The 16,489-nt window shown below is 49.6% G+C and overlaps 1 protein-coding gene across 2 annotated transcripts in view; it reads right to left on the reverse strand.

Annotated features, from left to right (window-relative positions):
- Positions 1-482: 482 nt before the first annotated feature.
- The window catches only part of LOC142584682 (epoxide hydrolase 1-like), an 87,708-nt gene continuing 71,701 nt past the window's right edge, over positions 483-16,489 (reverse strand). Inside the window, exons 6-9 of one of the 2 annotated variants that reach the window (XM_075694869.1) lie at positions 16,091-16,305; positions 10,781-11,009; positions 5,287-5,647; positions 483-1,151 (exon numbers count right to left, since the gene is read on the reverse strand). In XM_075694869.1, the coding sequence (XP_075550984.1) occupies positions 936-1,151; positions 5,287-5,647; positions 10,781-11,009; positions 16,091-16,305 (1,021 nt within the window). In that variant the 3' untranslated portion in view covers positions 483-935. Of the gene's footprint in view, positions 1,155-5,286; positions 5,648-10,780; positions 11,010-16,090; positions 16,306-16,489 lie in introns of both variants that reach the window. The other variant, XM_075694868.1, reaches the window with a different exon arrangement.

Consider the following 16,489-nt stretch of genomic DNA (forward strand, 5'->3'; position numbering starts at 1 on the left):
TCAAAATTTTACACTTACAGCTACAAAATTCTTGTAGTGGATGCATGAAACATGGTAAATGACATCTACCTGCTGTTAGCATCTCATTTATTATTATAACTACAACCCTCTTCTGGAAACATGCAACAACTAGCCCCCCAACAAGTATTACTCAGTATTACCCAATAATTCTAAGCCAGAGTTTTTTTTTTATCTTTTCCCTGACAATAATTTAGGATTGAGCTGAGCTGCGTTATATGCTTCTAAGAATATCTGCATGAATAACGCGCTGGCGTGAGCATCGAGAATCAAACAATGAACTGACGGACTCCACAAAGCGCTCTTCACCGTCTCTCATTTAACGCTGGAATGCGAATAAAGGGGGAGATGTAGAAAGAAGTCAAATCAGTTTAGAAGGGTAATGTATATATTGTTCTCGCTTTTCATAAGTGATTCGCCAGAAAGTGTTGATTAGATACGGCAGAAAAAAAAAAGCACAAGCATCCGTTTCTTGATTTTTTATTATTTCGTGTACAAACCACAATGCCGCACGTCAATCTAACGCTGCGATTCGCGCTCGTAAAAGTTGCCCAAACTTCTTGACTGATCGGCTCCCTTGCAATGCGACGCGACATTAACGAGGGTATGGCGTGAAAATCCATGACGCCACGAGCGGAAACGCTAGGTGCTGCGATCACCCGTTCTGTCTTACAATCCTATCGTGGCGGTAAGAGTGACATTTTCGGTAGTTCGAAAGCATCATTTACCAAGCAAGCCTACCTCGATAATTTAGCTAAGCAACTCAAGTCTTTAGCATCCCTTTAATGCGCAGTCATTACGCGTCGAGCGAAATTGTGGATCATAGCGACAAGTAGACGACAAATGAAAAAAGAAACGTTAATCCCTAACTCAATCAGCTTGGTTATGCTCTTCGCCTTGGTCCGGCGCGCTGCGACTCAGCGAGCAGTTTTTCTGCCTCCGGTGACAGTGGAGGGCGTTGGGTCACGCCTCTGTTGAGCCGGCCTTGCGTTGGACTCGGCACCCTTGGGTCCACCCGACGCCTTGGGTTTCTGCACTGCGGGAGGCTTGGCAGGAGTTGCGCTCGCTTCCTTCGCCTGCTGCGAAGGCTTGGCAGCGGTCGTTTGCTTGACTTGAGCTGGCGGTGGTGGTTCCTGCTGCAACACAATTTGCGCCTTTCATTTGTTTTTGTTTTATTCTACAAAACCGTCCATGTATCACTTCAAACACAACGGCCGCACCGCTTTATCTGTGCTTTTTTTTTCTGCTATCACACCACATGCGCAATGCATACACGTACGCACGTAGCACTAATCTAAATATGTACTCATCACCGAATACACGATGACGCGCACCAATTTCGGACTCCGCTGCCTTCGTTCCGAGCGGGCGGTGGAGGCTGCGCAAATGTTTCAGCGGCGTCAGGCATCGTTCTGACGGCGCTGCATTCTAAATTCTTGCCCGTGGTGGTTGTGTGGTGTCGCCCACGGGGATCGATTTCGCGACAGCGATACACAAGGAGAGTAAGCAGAATGACCCCCCTAACTTTGGATAAGGTTTAAAAATATGCCGAAGCGCCCTAGGGGGCACGACCAAGTGCGTGTGCTTCGCTATTGTATGGCGCAAGTTATACTATTCATGCTAAGGCTTGTAACAGCGCACCCGAGACAAGGACAACAGAAGGAATAAAACGACGACACAGCGCTGTCGTTTTATTCCTTCTGTTGTCCTTGTCTTGGATGCGCTGTTACAACCCTTATCATGAATCCCAACCAACAGACCCAGCTTGCCGTTCTGATGAAGTTATACTATTTTGATATTCTGCTCAATTCTATAATTAGTCGAAGTTAATAATTCAAATTAGCCACTATTAACTTTATAGTAAAACTTCAATGAGAAAGTTGTAGAGTGCTCTAGCAAACACCTAATTCTGCAACTTCAGAACTCCTGCTTGTTACGTAATGTTTTTCTGCGCCCTACGAAAGCCCGCAAAATATTTTTTTAAAAAGTTGCGTGACATGGCCGCTTGCGCGCCGCGTTGCAATGCTCTCGAACGTGCTGCGTACGAACTAACAACGAACGTAGCCGGCCGGCAACCACCGCTGACTGCTGCCAACTCTGGAAGGGCCAGGCGCTGCCAGTCTCTAGGCTCGACCATGTTTTCAACCTGTTTTTTTTTTTTTTTACGCCAACCGTTCGCGAATTAGAGCGAGAAAGCTGCCGTAGTTCTCCGGCTAGCATCACTTCCAATACATATGGAGGGACGCTTACGAAAGCGAAAAATTGGCATCCACTCGAATCGTAATTAGAATCATAATAGGGATTCACCCGCATTTGCCAAAGGAAGGCTAAGCGTTTTCAGCACAACTAGAAACACAACGAAAAGCGAAACCGCCTTCTCATTTATAACACTGCAACACAAGATGAAAGAGAAAAATGTGCGACCGAGCTGTCAGGCATTATTAAGATAAAATGTGGTTTATTGGTTGTTAATCACTGGAAAAAACTTAAATCGCGACATTTATGCGTCCCCAACTGTGTCAAATCTGCACTCGGGGCACTTACTGAAAACAGTCCTGTTGAATTCGGGACGGTTAGTACAGACACCAAAAAAGATTATTTGACATCTCCCATGATCTCTGGCTTAAAGGGAAGCTGAAACGGCTTTCAATTTCCATCAATTGCTGGGATTTGGAAGAACAGACCCAATAATTTACGGTACCGAAATTTTTTTCTTCGTTTTGTTAATATAAGGGGGCGGAAATCACTTTCTAAATTACCCCCGCGGACACGCCCCCATCGCTTCGCGGAGCGCCGGGTGAGGTGGTTGCCAGAGGAGAGAACCGGCGAGAGTGACGTCATTCGCGGGGACCGAGCTGCCAGACCGGCGTGCTGGCATGTGCTGGCATGCCTCTTTCCGTCCTGCGCTTTACTGAACGATGCTACGAGAGAACTGCCGCCGCCGCCGCTCACGTTTGTTTTCTTTTGCGATTTTCGTAAACTGTTCTTTCCTTCTGTGCTGCGTGAGTGCCTACAGCTAAGGGCACCCAACATGCCCTCGTTCTGTGCAGCATTCGGCTGCGCGAACACAGGCGGGCGAGACGATGTGGTGTTTCACAGGTTCCCGAAGGACAAGAAGCTTGCAGCGCAGTGGATCCATGCGGTGAGGAGAGATAAGTTCGTGCCGACGAAATCAACTGTGCTGTGCTCGGACTATTTCCGCGATAGCCCGATAGCCTTACGACAAATGCGGAAAACGCGTTGTTGCTAGCGTTGCTACACTCCGTTTCATACATCAGGTGCAACGCTGTGGAGGCTTGAGATACTTCTTGCAGTGGCTGCGTTCGCACTTAGAAAAAGTTCGGTGTTTCTTGACCCAATTTTTGAGAAAATTTTCCATATATGAAATGAAAAAAAAAATGAAATGAATGAAAAATGAATGAAATGAAAAAAATACGAATGAATATGAAATATATGAATATGAATGAAAAAAAAAGAATTTACCCATAGAAACAATCCGTGTACTTATACGGCTGCTAACACGTTCTTCTAAATCAATTTTCTTTTCGGCATTTTTTAATTGCAGCCCGTCGCGGCAGCTCCACATGCATGCTCGCGCGAGCAAACGCCGCTGGCACGCTGAGAAGCATAGAAGGAAACGCGCGCAGTAATAAATTTTGGTGACCGGACTTCGTGCGTAGCTTCCACAGCGTTGCACCTGAGGCATGAAATGGAGTAAAGGCTTGCCTAGTGAATGTCAACAGTAGCATGGAGCACGCATATCGATTCTTGATCGAGCCACAATCGCAAAGTCGTCGAACCATAGTATGAATATTGCACATATAATACCTCTGGCCATCTCTGGATGTGTATGATAAGCAACTTCCATAACTGTACCTCGCAGCACTGCATGTGCGCGCTTTGAAACGCGGTACTTATGTTCGCGATCGTGTATCAACACGCAAAAAAACCACCGAACTTTAGACAAGCAGCGGCAAGGTGCTTGACATCGCGGAATTGCACCCGTGTTTACAATCTAATGAGAAGTATAGTGCTTCTGCATTCTTCCAGCAGCAAGTTCCCAGTGACACTTTAGCGCGTTTTTTCTCCTGTCATTGCAACGTGCAGCTACATGAAAAAGAAACATGCGTACCAGCTGATATTTCCAATGCGCGAGAAGGTGCACACATCGTTTTTGCTGTTGGCACACTCAACATCGTCGTTGCCGCCATCGTTTTCTGTATCGACTGTCGGTTCGAACATGTAAGGCGAAAATACAAGCTGTCCGAGACAGTGAGAGCGTTCCATAATGCTTACAACTCGGTTATGAAGCCAGAACAGAACAGCGTGCTACGCTCTGAAACGGCGGCGCCGACCGGCGACTGCCGCCAATGACGTCACAGCGGCCCCGACCAATAACGGGCAACAGCGGCGTTCGCGCGATGGCCTGAGGCGCCGGTGCGCGTTTTCATGAATAAACAGCCGCTTGCGTTTGTTTCCGCCCTTTCTGAACCAGGTATTCGTGTTCAGGGGACTCAAAACTGTAGAATGCCGCAGAGAACTCATTTTTTTTTCGAAAAGTGTTTCAGCTTCCCTTTAAGTGCAGTACGAAGAGCCTAGACGTTCTTTCTTTCATTACTCATCACGTACCTGATCCATCATGGCGTTCCGCTGCTGAGGTCACGGGTCCGAATCCCGGCCGCATTTCGATGGAGGTGAAATGCATGAACGCCCGTGCACTTAGATTTAGGCTCATGTTTTAGAACTCCAGGTTGTCCGAATTTATCGCAGAGTGCCACTCTACAGCATGTTTGATAATATTGTCACGGGTTTGGTAAGTAATACCTATAACCTAATTTTTCTTACCTTACACCAGGAACAGCATGTAAGCAAGCCTGTCGCTAGGCTCAGTGGTTATTGCTAAACATTCTGCCTGACCGCCAGCGTCTCTCGTAGACGGCGAGTTACGACGCAGCGTCGCAGTGCATCAACAATTCTGCTTTACCGTAAAGGTATTCGCACACTGCGACTTATTGGACTGCGCGGTAGCTTTGTCGGGGGGCATTGTAAGTGGATGCGCATTTAGTGTCTGCTTCAGTGCGCTACCAACTTAGTTAAGGCAGAGTTACCGTATCGACCTGCTGAACAACCTCGCTATTTGAAATACACTCGAGCTCCTTGCGCATAACTCAAATGCCGAAAGCAGCATTGCCGGAAATCAGTCACAAGTGCAAGCAGTCGCACTTCGAATGAACGGGTAATTCGTGAGCAACATTCGCGAATACGAACCCTGCTCTCGACGGAGGCCGGCTCACGGCGGACAGGCGGCGCCGGCTCGAAACGTCGTCCTCCGGCGGGGCTGCTCGGGCCGAATGTCACCGCGGCGCGGTACAGCTGCGGCCCGATGTCGACGAAAGCGAAGGCTGGGAACGGGCCGGGAGCCGAGGCATTGCGCGCCTCCACCGCAGCCACGAACTGGCGCACGTCTTTCTCGAGCAGCTCGGGCACCTCGAAGGCGGCGAAGTGGCCGCCGGTCGAGTGCTGCACAAAGGTGACAACGTCGTGGTACGCGTGGCCGATGAACGACTTGGGAAGGGCCAGCAAGTCCTCGGGGAACACCGAGAATCCCGTGGGCACCGTCACGGGCACCCTGGACAAAGATTGGCGTGCGGTTGGCGCCACACGTTTGCTGCGGACGCCGCTTGCCACAGGAACTCATAGCGGAGCTCGCACGACGTGGGTGGCGAGTCGTGTTCAACAGGCCGCTTCGTAAACGAAAAGACCTTTACGAGCAACAGCGTATTCAAAGTGAGTTCACTTCTACTCGTCACAGCAAAACATTCTCAGGTTACGTGCGTTCCCGATTCGGCATAAATATTCGGCAGAATATACGTAGTCAGGACAACAATGGCGGTATTGTCTCTAAAACCGTTAATGTCTCCGTCAATCACCCCGGCTCTGTCTACGCAAGGCCTCAACGACTCTCCTCTGCCTTCGTCATATCGCCTGCACTGGCAATGCTTGGCGAAAGAAGGACAGATTGCCTGAAGAACAGCAAGCCGCGTAAAACTGCTCCCGTGGATGTCGAAAAAAAAAACAATTTGTCATTTCCTATATCTTTAGAAATGAGCTCCCAAAGTATACCCGCCGGTGGCTTACCGGCTGTGGCGTTGCGCTGCTAAACAAGAGGTCGCGGGATCAAATACCGGCCGCGGCGACCGCATTTGGATGCGTGCGAAATGCCCGTGTCCCGTGCATTGGGGGCACGGTAGGGAACTGCAGGTTGGTCGAACGTTACTCGGGAGTCCCCCACTACTGCTTGCCTAATAATGAGAGCGTGGTTTTGGCCCGTAAAACCGCATAATTTATATTTTAAAATTGTTAGCTACCAAAGCAAAGCTTGTTAACAAAAGCAGGTTAATCTGGTCACTGTGCACTGAAATCAGAATCATTTGAAATGAGACATTAATCTGCTTTGCAGTTATATATATATATATATATATATATTGATTTCAGTGCACAGTGACCAGATTAACCTGCTTTTGTTAACAAGCTTTGCTTTGGTAGCTAACAATTTTAAAATATAAATTATGCGGTTTTACGGGTTTATATATATATATATATATATATATATATATATATCGCGCAACATTCGAGCGCTTTCTACCCCAACTCGAAGCCCCGGAGTGTCACAATCATTGGCCCTCTTCGATTTTCGCTGCTCTGGCAGCCAGACGGCAGTTCTCTGACAAGACATGTCGTCACGCTGGCATTGTGGTCACGTGGAGCAAAAGTCTCCGGCAAGTCTCGGGCAGCCTCGCAAAACCGAGCAGCCGGCAGCTGGCGCTACCGTGCCGAACATGGAGGAAGGAAAACGATAGGAGGGAGCCTACCGCAACGCGATTGAAGCCAACCTGGTGGCCCAACACGTCATCACACGTAAATGTGCGCGGTTGGTTTTAGTCAGCGCCTCCAGGCCCTGGTTTAGTGTTCCCACTCTGCAGGCAGAACCACGGCAAGGCAGCTGAACAAGCGCGCACCGAATAACAACTTCTGGCATAGCTACTGGGAGCCAAACGTCTCGGCAAATCCCGATTCTTGCTCCGCGATCTCGAAGCAGGAGGTCACGTGTTGGGCCATCACTGTGTCTTCACGCAGTGTTCGCTTGCCAAGCCTGGCTGCGTGACGTATTTCTCCCTCCTTATTTTTCCTCCCTCCATGGTGCCGACGGCGCCGTTCGCTTGTCGCCTGCTCCGTCGTTTGCTCGCATAAGATGGCGGCTTCGGAGGACGAGATTGTCGTGCTGGTTCAATCAGTAATCGAAATGTTACACGCATGCGAGGCTATTGAAGAGAAACGCGACGAAGTGACCGAGCGTGTCGTGAACCTTTTCCTGGCCCATAATTCATAATTTATTACCCATAGATATAGCACGTGTCTCCATACTTACAGATATTGCAGGCAGGAAGCGTGAAACACCGATGAGGATTTTTTTTACTGGTTTACTAGTGGTAAAAGTGGCATGCCTAAACGCTTGTTAATTCCAACAATCGGTTCTCATGCTGGAATGAGCACTGATTGTGGAATGCATTTAATAAGGAAATACGTATCTAAATATAAATATATGGAAGCAATTTCGACCTATCCTTGTGCAGATAAAAAGAATTAGATGTTATGAGCTGACATTTTCTTTCATTTTTGGGTATCCAGCCAGATCTGCCACTGTGCCTCTATTCACTGGCATTTTGCAACTGATTCTTCGAATAGCATATGTGTAAAAAAATACTGCATTGAACACTACTACATTGATCAGTTGAGCATGCATGCCCTCGGTATGCCCGTCCAACCATTAAGACTGTCTCATTGCTTCTTTTTACAACGCCAGACTCCAGCACGTACGATGGGTTGACACAATGTTTCATTTTTTTCCATATCGCTGAGCTCCCTGACGATTATAAACATGAAAAGTGAACGACAATATCCCGTGTATGACATATTTTATCACACCATTATGTCGCATGTGGACTGCATGCTACATAATACACCGTACACCGCACCATGCTAATTCCCCATCAAACCTCAAAATTACATCTACATTCCTAAGCACGACTGCATGCGTATGAAAAATAACTTTGTACAAGTGTATATAAGCACCTTAAATTCACACACATCGTAAAATAACCTCGTATAACCGGCTCAGCTAGATTTTTCGAGCTGGTTGACAGTGATATAACGCGCGGAAGTGTTAACAAATACTGCACCAGTGTTTGCAAACACCCTACGCAGTAACACAAACAGTATATGTGTTATAGTGTATAAATCAAATCGATGGTGAATGCCGACAAACTGATAAAGAATAACTGAAGAAAAGGAATTCAGAGTTCAACGGCGATTTAGAACGTACTCCTCAAAATCAATTACTTTGCGTTCATTTCCTGAACGATTATTGTAAGTTTTCACTTTCAAATACGCACTATTCAGCGTGCGCAACTTGTTTATCAGCTGGTTTGCTGTCAGATATAACCCAAACTCCGCGTTTATTGAAACTGCCAGTTCCTTCCACTCTTCACTCTCTGACTTAAGTTTGTTTTTCTTGCCCTGCTCGAAACGTTTCTTTACTTCATCTTAAAAAGAAAAGAACTCTTTGGCGCGGCCACAGCTGTCTATCGGCCACTTTGTTTGCTGCGTGGGTCGCTTCCTGTGATGGCGCCAATTGCCTGCCATTACTTTTGTCAACATCTGTGGTGACCGAAGTACCTCCACCGCAACCTCCTTCGACAAAAGTGAGGCGTTTCCCTCCTGCAGGAAATCACAAACGACACGTGAACCACGAACAAATGTCGCTCGCACGACACCGAAATATCTTACCTTCGGTAACACAGACGTGGTTACCATCGTGAACCACTAGGCAGCCGTTCCTTATAAGCGGACGAACTTCCGTTTCCACCCCATTAACAAGAACATTCTGTGGCGCCAAGTACGACAGAGCAGGACAGTGACGACGAGACTGGAAACGTGCCGCAGCCGCGAAAACTGTAAGCCAATGAGACCGCAAAGGTATCGGAAGCTAGCACGCAGCTTCAACAACTGACGAGCACACGACGCGAAAGAAGAAAAAGTTACAGCGCACTTGTTGAACGCGGGCGACGCGCAAGGCGACGCTGTCGGCCCTCGGTGCGCGGTCCGCATCACAGATCGCAATCCTGATCGGGCTCGCGCAACCGCGCCACACGCCGCCGGAGTAGAAGGTCCCCTTGTAAACATGCGCTTGCCAACTAGAAGCGTAGTGTCCGCGCGCCCAGGCAAACGCTTCGCAGTCGATGACCGCGGTCACTCGCTGTCGAGACGCTGGCGTGAGGAATCGCCGCAGCCAGAGGCGGCTGACCAGCTGGGCGCAGCAGGTCGCCGCACGCAACAGGCTGCCGGCCACCCCGAAGGTAATGTGATGAGCAAAATGAGAACAAGGCGGACAGGTGGACTTCTTCAAGGCGACGTATGCTACCCTCGCCACAGTCTCTCCGATTAGTGCTACGTGTGACAAGGAAAGCACAGGGCGCTCACCTTGTTCCTTCATCTTTCTTCGTAGACAGACGGGATAGCGTTCCTTTATTCTCAATTCGACGCGCTAAAACACCTTCGCTCGTTGCCGCACCGACCCGCCTCACACCCTCTCCCCTTTAGAAGAACCCCACCTATATATGCTGTGGCGAGGAAAGGATACGTCGCCTTGAAGAATACAAGTAAACTTGTCGAAACGTTGGCTCCGGCTTTCACCTTCTTCTCGTTTTGCTCCATCGTCTTGAATTTCCATCTCCCGCATTCCCCGTGTTTTCCCAAAGTTAATGTGTAATTTAGGGCTCAATATTTAGTAAATGTTTTCACCAGCACCAGCGAAGTTAGCTTCGTGCTATCACTTGAACGCAAACTGAGCGGCGAGAGCACAGCGCACGCAGAGCCGTCGGCCCGCCTAGACTGTATTCCCAAAGCAGACCGCTTTCAAGATAAAGCCTACCGCTGGCGGTCAGTGCCGCATGGTGGCACAATGGTAAGGAGGGCGTTCTTCCTTCGTGACAGCTAGCGCTTGCAGACGCCATCGTTGACGTCGCAGCGTCTGCGACCCGAGGCGATGACAGGCGCTGTTCGGGGCTCCGAACACGTTGTTTCAGGTAGTGGCGCTCGAAGTAGCGGTTGGCTTGCGCGTACGGCACGGCGTAAGGGGGAGCGCCGTGCAATATGGTGCCGCAAATAACCACATCCCAATGCATTCTCAACGTATTCTTGAACAGCATGCACGGTTGGTTCATCCTAACTTTTTTCGTTATCCATTAATAGCAAACATTTCAGCAGCGCCATTTGAGGCATAGGCGTGTTAGACTTTCTGTTCCAAATGTTATTAAAGAGTCTGAAGGATGCTTAACGATTTTAATCCTAAAATTTCTGCGTTCTGGTTGCCCTTAGCGCTAATTAAATGCGTCGACGAAATTTGCAGACACAACGGAGCCACCACACAAGAGCCTTGGCCTCGTTCGCTTGCTTCGCGGCTTCAGAAAGGCACCGCCGATTTCACGAGCTACTCTAGCGCTTGAAAGAAGCTCGTCGTCTACCGGAGCAAAAGCGTTCCTGCAGCTCCCGGAGGAGAAAAAACGAACCCGATTCCGGCAACGCTCGGATCGGCGGGCAGAGCTCCGGGCGCTGCCCGAGAAAAACGAACGCCCGTCAGCATTCGGGAAGTCCGCCGCCTGCCGGCTGGCGGCCCGAACGGATAATCAAAAGGCCCACTCACCTGGTGGGCCGGGTCATACCGCTGGCGAAGTTCTCCTTGTAGAAGCGCGCGCTGGACCCAATGCTGTCCGTGAGCCAGTACAACATCACGTTGGACAGCAGTTCGTCGTACGTGTACTTCTCGGTGAGTCCGCCGTCCTCGCGGTCCACGTTCTTGCCGAACGTCCACGTAGAGAACTTCTCCAAGATGTAGGCCGCCAGACCGGCCGGGCAGTTGAGCAGGGCCAGACCTACGCCGCCATACAGAATGGGAGGCTTGTACCCCGACGAAACTCGACTGGAGTAGCTTCCCACAAGGCGTCAAGGAACATTACTTTGGCTATGCGCCATTTCTATATGCTATGCCGCTTCCACCCAAATTAGCAACACCAAGTGTCTTTACTGCACAAAGTGCAGCCCATCAATTGAACAATTGATACATAGGCGCTAACAGCGACACTACGTAGGCTACAGACTGTAAACTGCATATACACAGGCGGAGTTAAACGGGCCAGGTTGTATGGCCAGTAGCAGCCCTCATTTGCAAGCTTCCTCGCATACCTTTTTTTTTTTTTTTGTCAGGAAGTGAATCTGGCACTCTTTGGCCATGCCTGGCTCTCGCGTCAACGAACACTAGACATCCTCAAGAAATGAAGCTGTGGAATTACAGACAGTTGTTCCATACGCCAGAACACGGGGCGTCGACTTCATTATTCTGGTTTTATAGTTCTTAGCTCGGTGCTCGCCCTATTAGGGCTGCCATTCCAGAGCGGCGTGCTCCGAATTTCTCAAGTTAGTTAACGCGCTTTCAGGAGCAGTTGACACATCATGTGATTGACGGTCGATCTCTTCAATAGACATTTTCCATAATACCAACATCCAGCTCCCGCCGCCATCGTGAAGGATGTACACGTGTTCGAGCACACGACGCCCGTAGATGATTAGTGGGCCACAAGCGCTCTGTTGCATCCCTCATTGAGTTCGCTATGTAGTTCTGACCTGCACATGGCGTGCTCACATGCATACACCGTGTCCGCTGCGTAGCATGGCTACGTGGACGCAAGTTTGGTCCTCCGTAATGGGATAGGTGGAATATCTCGCGTTTGCCCCCCGAAACCATCACTGAAGCTGCTACAAAGCGAAAGCGGCGACTGGAAAAAGCCTTGACTGTAGGAGATACAACTTTTGCCCATTCTTACGTCATTCCAGATTTCGACCAGGCAAACTACACGAAAGTATTGGGCAGCAAATCAACAGGCGCGGCATGCTGCGATATCTTGCGTACTGGTGTAGCGATCCCACGTGATCAGGATATAGCACGGCCGAACTCGCCTCGCAAATGTTGGCATTCAGCTGCACGATCGAATCAGGGTGCCTCGATGCGCTGAGGCCGGGGAAGAGGACATCGAGGACGACGGGTCAGCTTGTCGAGGCATCTGATGCGAGAAACTGCTGTCGCTCCCACGGTTAGGGGCGAGTGACGCAGCGAGTGACGTAACTCACAAGTGTGAAAAATGTGGTACAAATTCCTTTAAGTGTACTGGTGAATCAAAGTTGCTAAACTGTTACGATTGGTGTGAAAAAGGTAATTATTTTACAAAACGCACGTGACGTGCCCACTTGTGCGCCACGATAGCGGTACAACGTTCCTAATATAAATGTACAGCTCATTTAGCCTAGCGTGCTGCATGGTCTGCTTATCGCTGTCTTGAATCACCGTGAGGTAAGCAGGTCGCTGGCGTAAATGGTGCTGCCAGCGTTTGCATCACCGGCTTGACACATTTTAGGCGGCAGTTCTGCCTGCTTATGTGTGACCCCCCTATAGACCGCTGCGACCGCGGTGCGGATATACGTAGTCGCGTTTTTACAGCGAAGCTGTATACGGCTATCGCCGATTCGTCCACCCATCCGTCTGTCGCACCCGCCGTGGTTGCTCAGTGGCTATGGTGTTAGGCTGCTGAGCACGAGGTCGCGGGATCGAATACCGGCCACGGCGGCCGCATTTCGATGGGCGCAAAATGCGAAAACACCCGTGTACTTAGGTGCACGTTAAAGAACCCCAGGGGGGCGAAATTTCCGGAGTCCTACACTATATACGGCGTGCCTCATAATCAAAGTGGTTTTGGCACGTAAAACCCGATAATTTATGTTTTTCCGTCTGTCGCCTGTACGCTCAAAATTCCTCCGGCGCAACCCCATGCGCATGCGCGAAGAAAAAAAGGAAAGAGAGGCGCGCGATTGGCTGCTCCAGAAGTGGCGTCGTTGCTCTCCGTCGCAGCCAAGCGCGCGCGCGCAGCAGTTTCTCTCAGGCTCCCAAATGGGTAGGCCACGCGTCATACGTACTCCTGAGGAACAGGCACCTTTTGATCAGCAAGGCATCGAGCAGAGCCGGGAACGAGCTCCTCTACGCCGTGCCGATGCTGCAGCCCGGGCACAAGGACAGGCTCGAGCAGCCGAGCGCAAGCAGCAACTGCATACCGGGAATCCGGCAACCTACCAAGCTGTCGTTCAATGAACCGTCGGGATTAACCCAGAGATAAACACCGGGGCCGCACATTCCAGCTTCGCTGGTTAACCGTCTGTACGGAGTGTTTAGGCGTTGATTTTCTTTTGCTAGGATTACCATTCTTAGGATATTAAACAACTTTCTTGTTCGCACGTGCGTCTGTCTGACCAAAAATGTGGGCTTATTATCATCAGCCAAGTTATCATTTGATGTTCACTGCCGGACGAAGGCCTTTCCGAGCGATATTACCCCTGCTTTGCGCTAGCTGATTTCATTCAAGTAGCGCCCTGCGCATGAACTAATTTCATCATACTTCCTAATTATCTGCCGTCCTCGACTACGCTTTCTTTCCCTTGGCACCCATTCTGTAACTCATAAAGATCATCATCATCATCATCATCATCATCAGCCTACTATATGTCCACGGCAGGACGAAAGCCTCTCCCTGCGATCTCCAATTATCCTTGTCCTGCGCCAACCGATTTCAACTATAGCGCCCGCGAATATCCGTAAACTTATATAGTTAAGTGTAAAAATGTGGGCCGATCTCGAAGGTAGTGTAGTCTGAAAATGTGGACCAAAACATTTTCACGCAGCTTTTCAATGAAAGAACACATCTTTTTTTTCCTTAAATACACCAGCCCGACACTATTAGCTAGCCGCGCCACGAGTGCCCAAGGTGACGGAACCATTAATTCTCAATATTTGCCCGCACGCATCACCACGCATCTCAGAGACCACTCCCGGACTGCGTGGGCGGCGCCGCTATATGGCAGAAGAATCGATATTTGGGCAATCTGGTACTGATTCAACAGTTCGATGGGACAGCGCAAACGACGAAGACACAAGAAAAAAATACAGGATGCGCAGACTCACAACTTAGTTTACTGAAAAGAACGCACATACTTAAAGACTATTAATAACACCCACGTGCCCTCACATCGAGACGTCATTTTCAGAGAATTTACAAACAGCAAACAAGTCAGATCAGAAGTGCCATCTTATACTATTTAAAGGCGAAAGCCTTAAATGGCTCAGGGGGCGAAAAATCCCATGTCCACTATTAGGGCACTGAAATTCATAAGGAGTGGAACGCACGACCCAACATGGAGATATGGCTGGACAAGTTGGATTCCAATTGACATCGTGAAGGTGGCAAGCCAAACACACTACCTTTGGTGCTAATTAAGGCGAAGTCAATTAAGGTATACTTTATTATTGTAGAGTTAAAAACCCCGAACTTTGGTGGGAGAAAAGTAATACGAAGTAACAATGCATTCGAATGAAAATGACAAGTAATGCAACGAATGTCTCTTGAGTGCGCAGGCTTTAACCTTCAATGTCTCAGCGGTCTGCGCATGAACTAATTTCATCGTACTTCCTAATTATCTGCCGTCCTCGACTACCCTTTCTTTCCCTTGGCACCCATTCTGTAACTCATAAAGATCATCATCATCATCATCATCATCATCATCATACTTTATGTCCACGGCAGGACGAAGGCCTCTCCCTGCGATCTCCAATTATCCTTGTCCTAGATTGTCAACATTTTATGACATGGTTCAAAAATGAAAATTCACTCTCACGCAGAGCTATTGAAGGCATGTCTACACAGCACTTCTATTGTTTATGCGGTATGCCTCAATAACTTCGCTCAAGACCTGAGTGCCACCCACGGAGAGGACTGGAGCGACCGTCGTTGTCCCCGCCGTGTGGGTCGTTGCCCCCTGCTCGAGCCAAAGCAGCTGTCCGACATGGGCACTACCACTGCCACTCGGCAAACCTGCCTTTACTCATGAATAAAGCCAGTCGACTCTCCGTTCTCAACCTGTCAAAAGGTGTATTACTTGCCTCCGTTCAACCGAGCTCCCAACGAATGGCGACCTAGGACATCCACGTTTTACGAGTATATTTGAAGAGCCCTCCTGAAAAAAAAAACGGAAACTGAAACCAAATCTTGAGTGTTGTGTTTCGGCCGCCTGCTGGAAGACTGTCGGACACAGTCCTGCGTGGCGTTAAAAAAAGGTATCACGTAGCACAGCATCGAACCGCTACCAGCGAGACGAGGAACGATAGATACGAGCGACTAAACAACTCAGCCACGGCTTCCAACGCTTCCGCAAATGATACGCTCGGGTTTTTATAGATATCACGTGAACTTGCACGACCATGTGTCAAAAATTGGTTTTAGGAACAGCATTACGCCATGTGTACAGAGTCGAGATAGGCATCAATCGAAAGCAGAGTCTCCGGACTACATACTCTGCAGCGACTTTTACTATAGACGCCATAGTTTTATCACAGGTGGCGTTTTCGTCTCGAAAATGGAGCACAAATTTTCTTCCTTTCCATAGGCTTCCATTGCTGACTCTTTCACCGCTCTGGGAAGCGAATTCTTGCTTGCCACAGCGTCATCACTGCATTTGGCTCGTGGGGCTTGTCTTCCAGAACATGTCTGTCACCTGCCTTTTTCAATAATCGACCAGCAGCTTTTGTTATTCGGGAAAAACCCGCACGTTCCATTGAGAACGCGGTGGCTTCGTGCCGGGGCCGCTTGGGCCGCTAGTTGGCACGTGTCCAGAAAAGCTGGACATGATGAGATCACAGTGGCGCGCAACCCGACTCCACCGCACGCTGCGATGAATTGACACAAGCGATGCCGTCCACTGTCGTCAGCAACCTGCACGCTCGCAGAATTTCAGAAAAAAAAAATGACCACCGGCTGAACCTGTGGTAGAACGGTTCCTCCCTCCGGTTCGGTTTTACGGATGGCAGAAACGCCGTCTGAGAGCGCTCAGCTCCACTTTCGGGCAGAGCCGTACGTACCGATGGTGTCGGGCTTCGTGGCGTGCAGGTGCATGTAGCCGCTCTCCCGCAGCAGTTGCATCACCTTGGGCCAGAGGGGCAGCGCGGAGGCGGCCGCCCGCTGCTGCTCACCGCCGGCCAGCACCAGCGACGGGAAGAAGGAGCCGACGAGCAGCTTGAGCATCACCAGCGGGCTCAACTCCACGTCCATCATGTTCATGTGCGCGCCCAGAACTCTGCACGGAGCGGCACGCCATCAGTTCCCACGCATTGTTCCCTGCTGAGTGTGCGGCTCGAAAAGGCGTGCTGCACCTTCGAGGCTCGCGTGTGTAAAGCATCTTATAATAATATTTGGGGTTTTACGTGCCAAAACTACTTTCTGATTATGAGGCACGCCGTAGTGGAGGACTCCGGAAATTT

Source organism: Dermacentor variabilis, chromosome 6 (genome assembly GCF_050947875.1).
Source record: "Dermacentor variabilis isolate Ectoservices chromosome 6, ASM5094787v1, whole genome shotgun sequence".
In the NCBI taxonomy this organism is placed as follows: Eukaryota; Metazoa; Arthropoda; class Arachnida; order Ixodida; family Ixodidae; genus Dermacentor; species Dermacentor variabilis.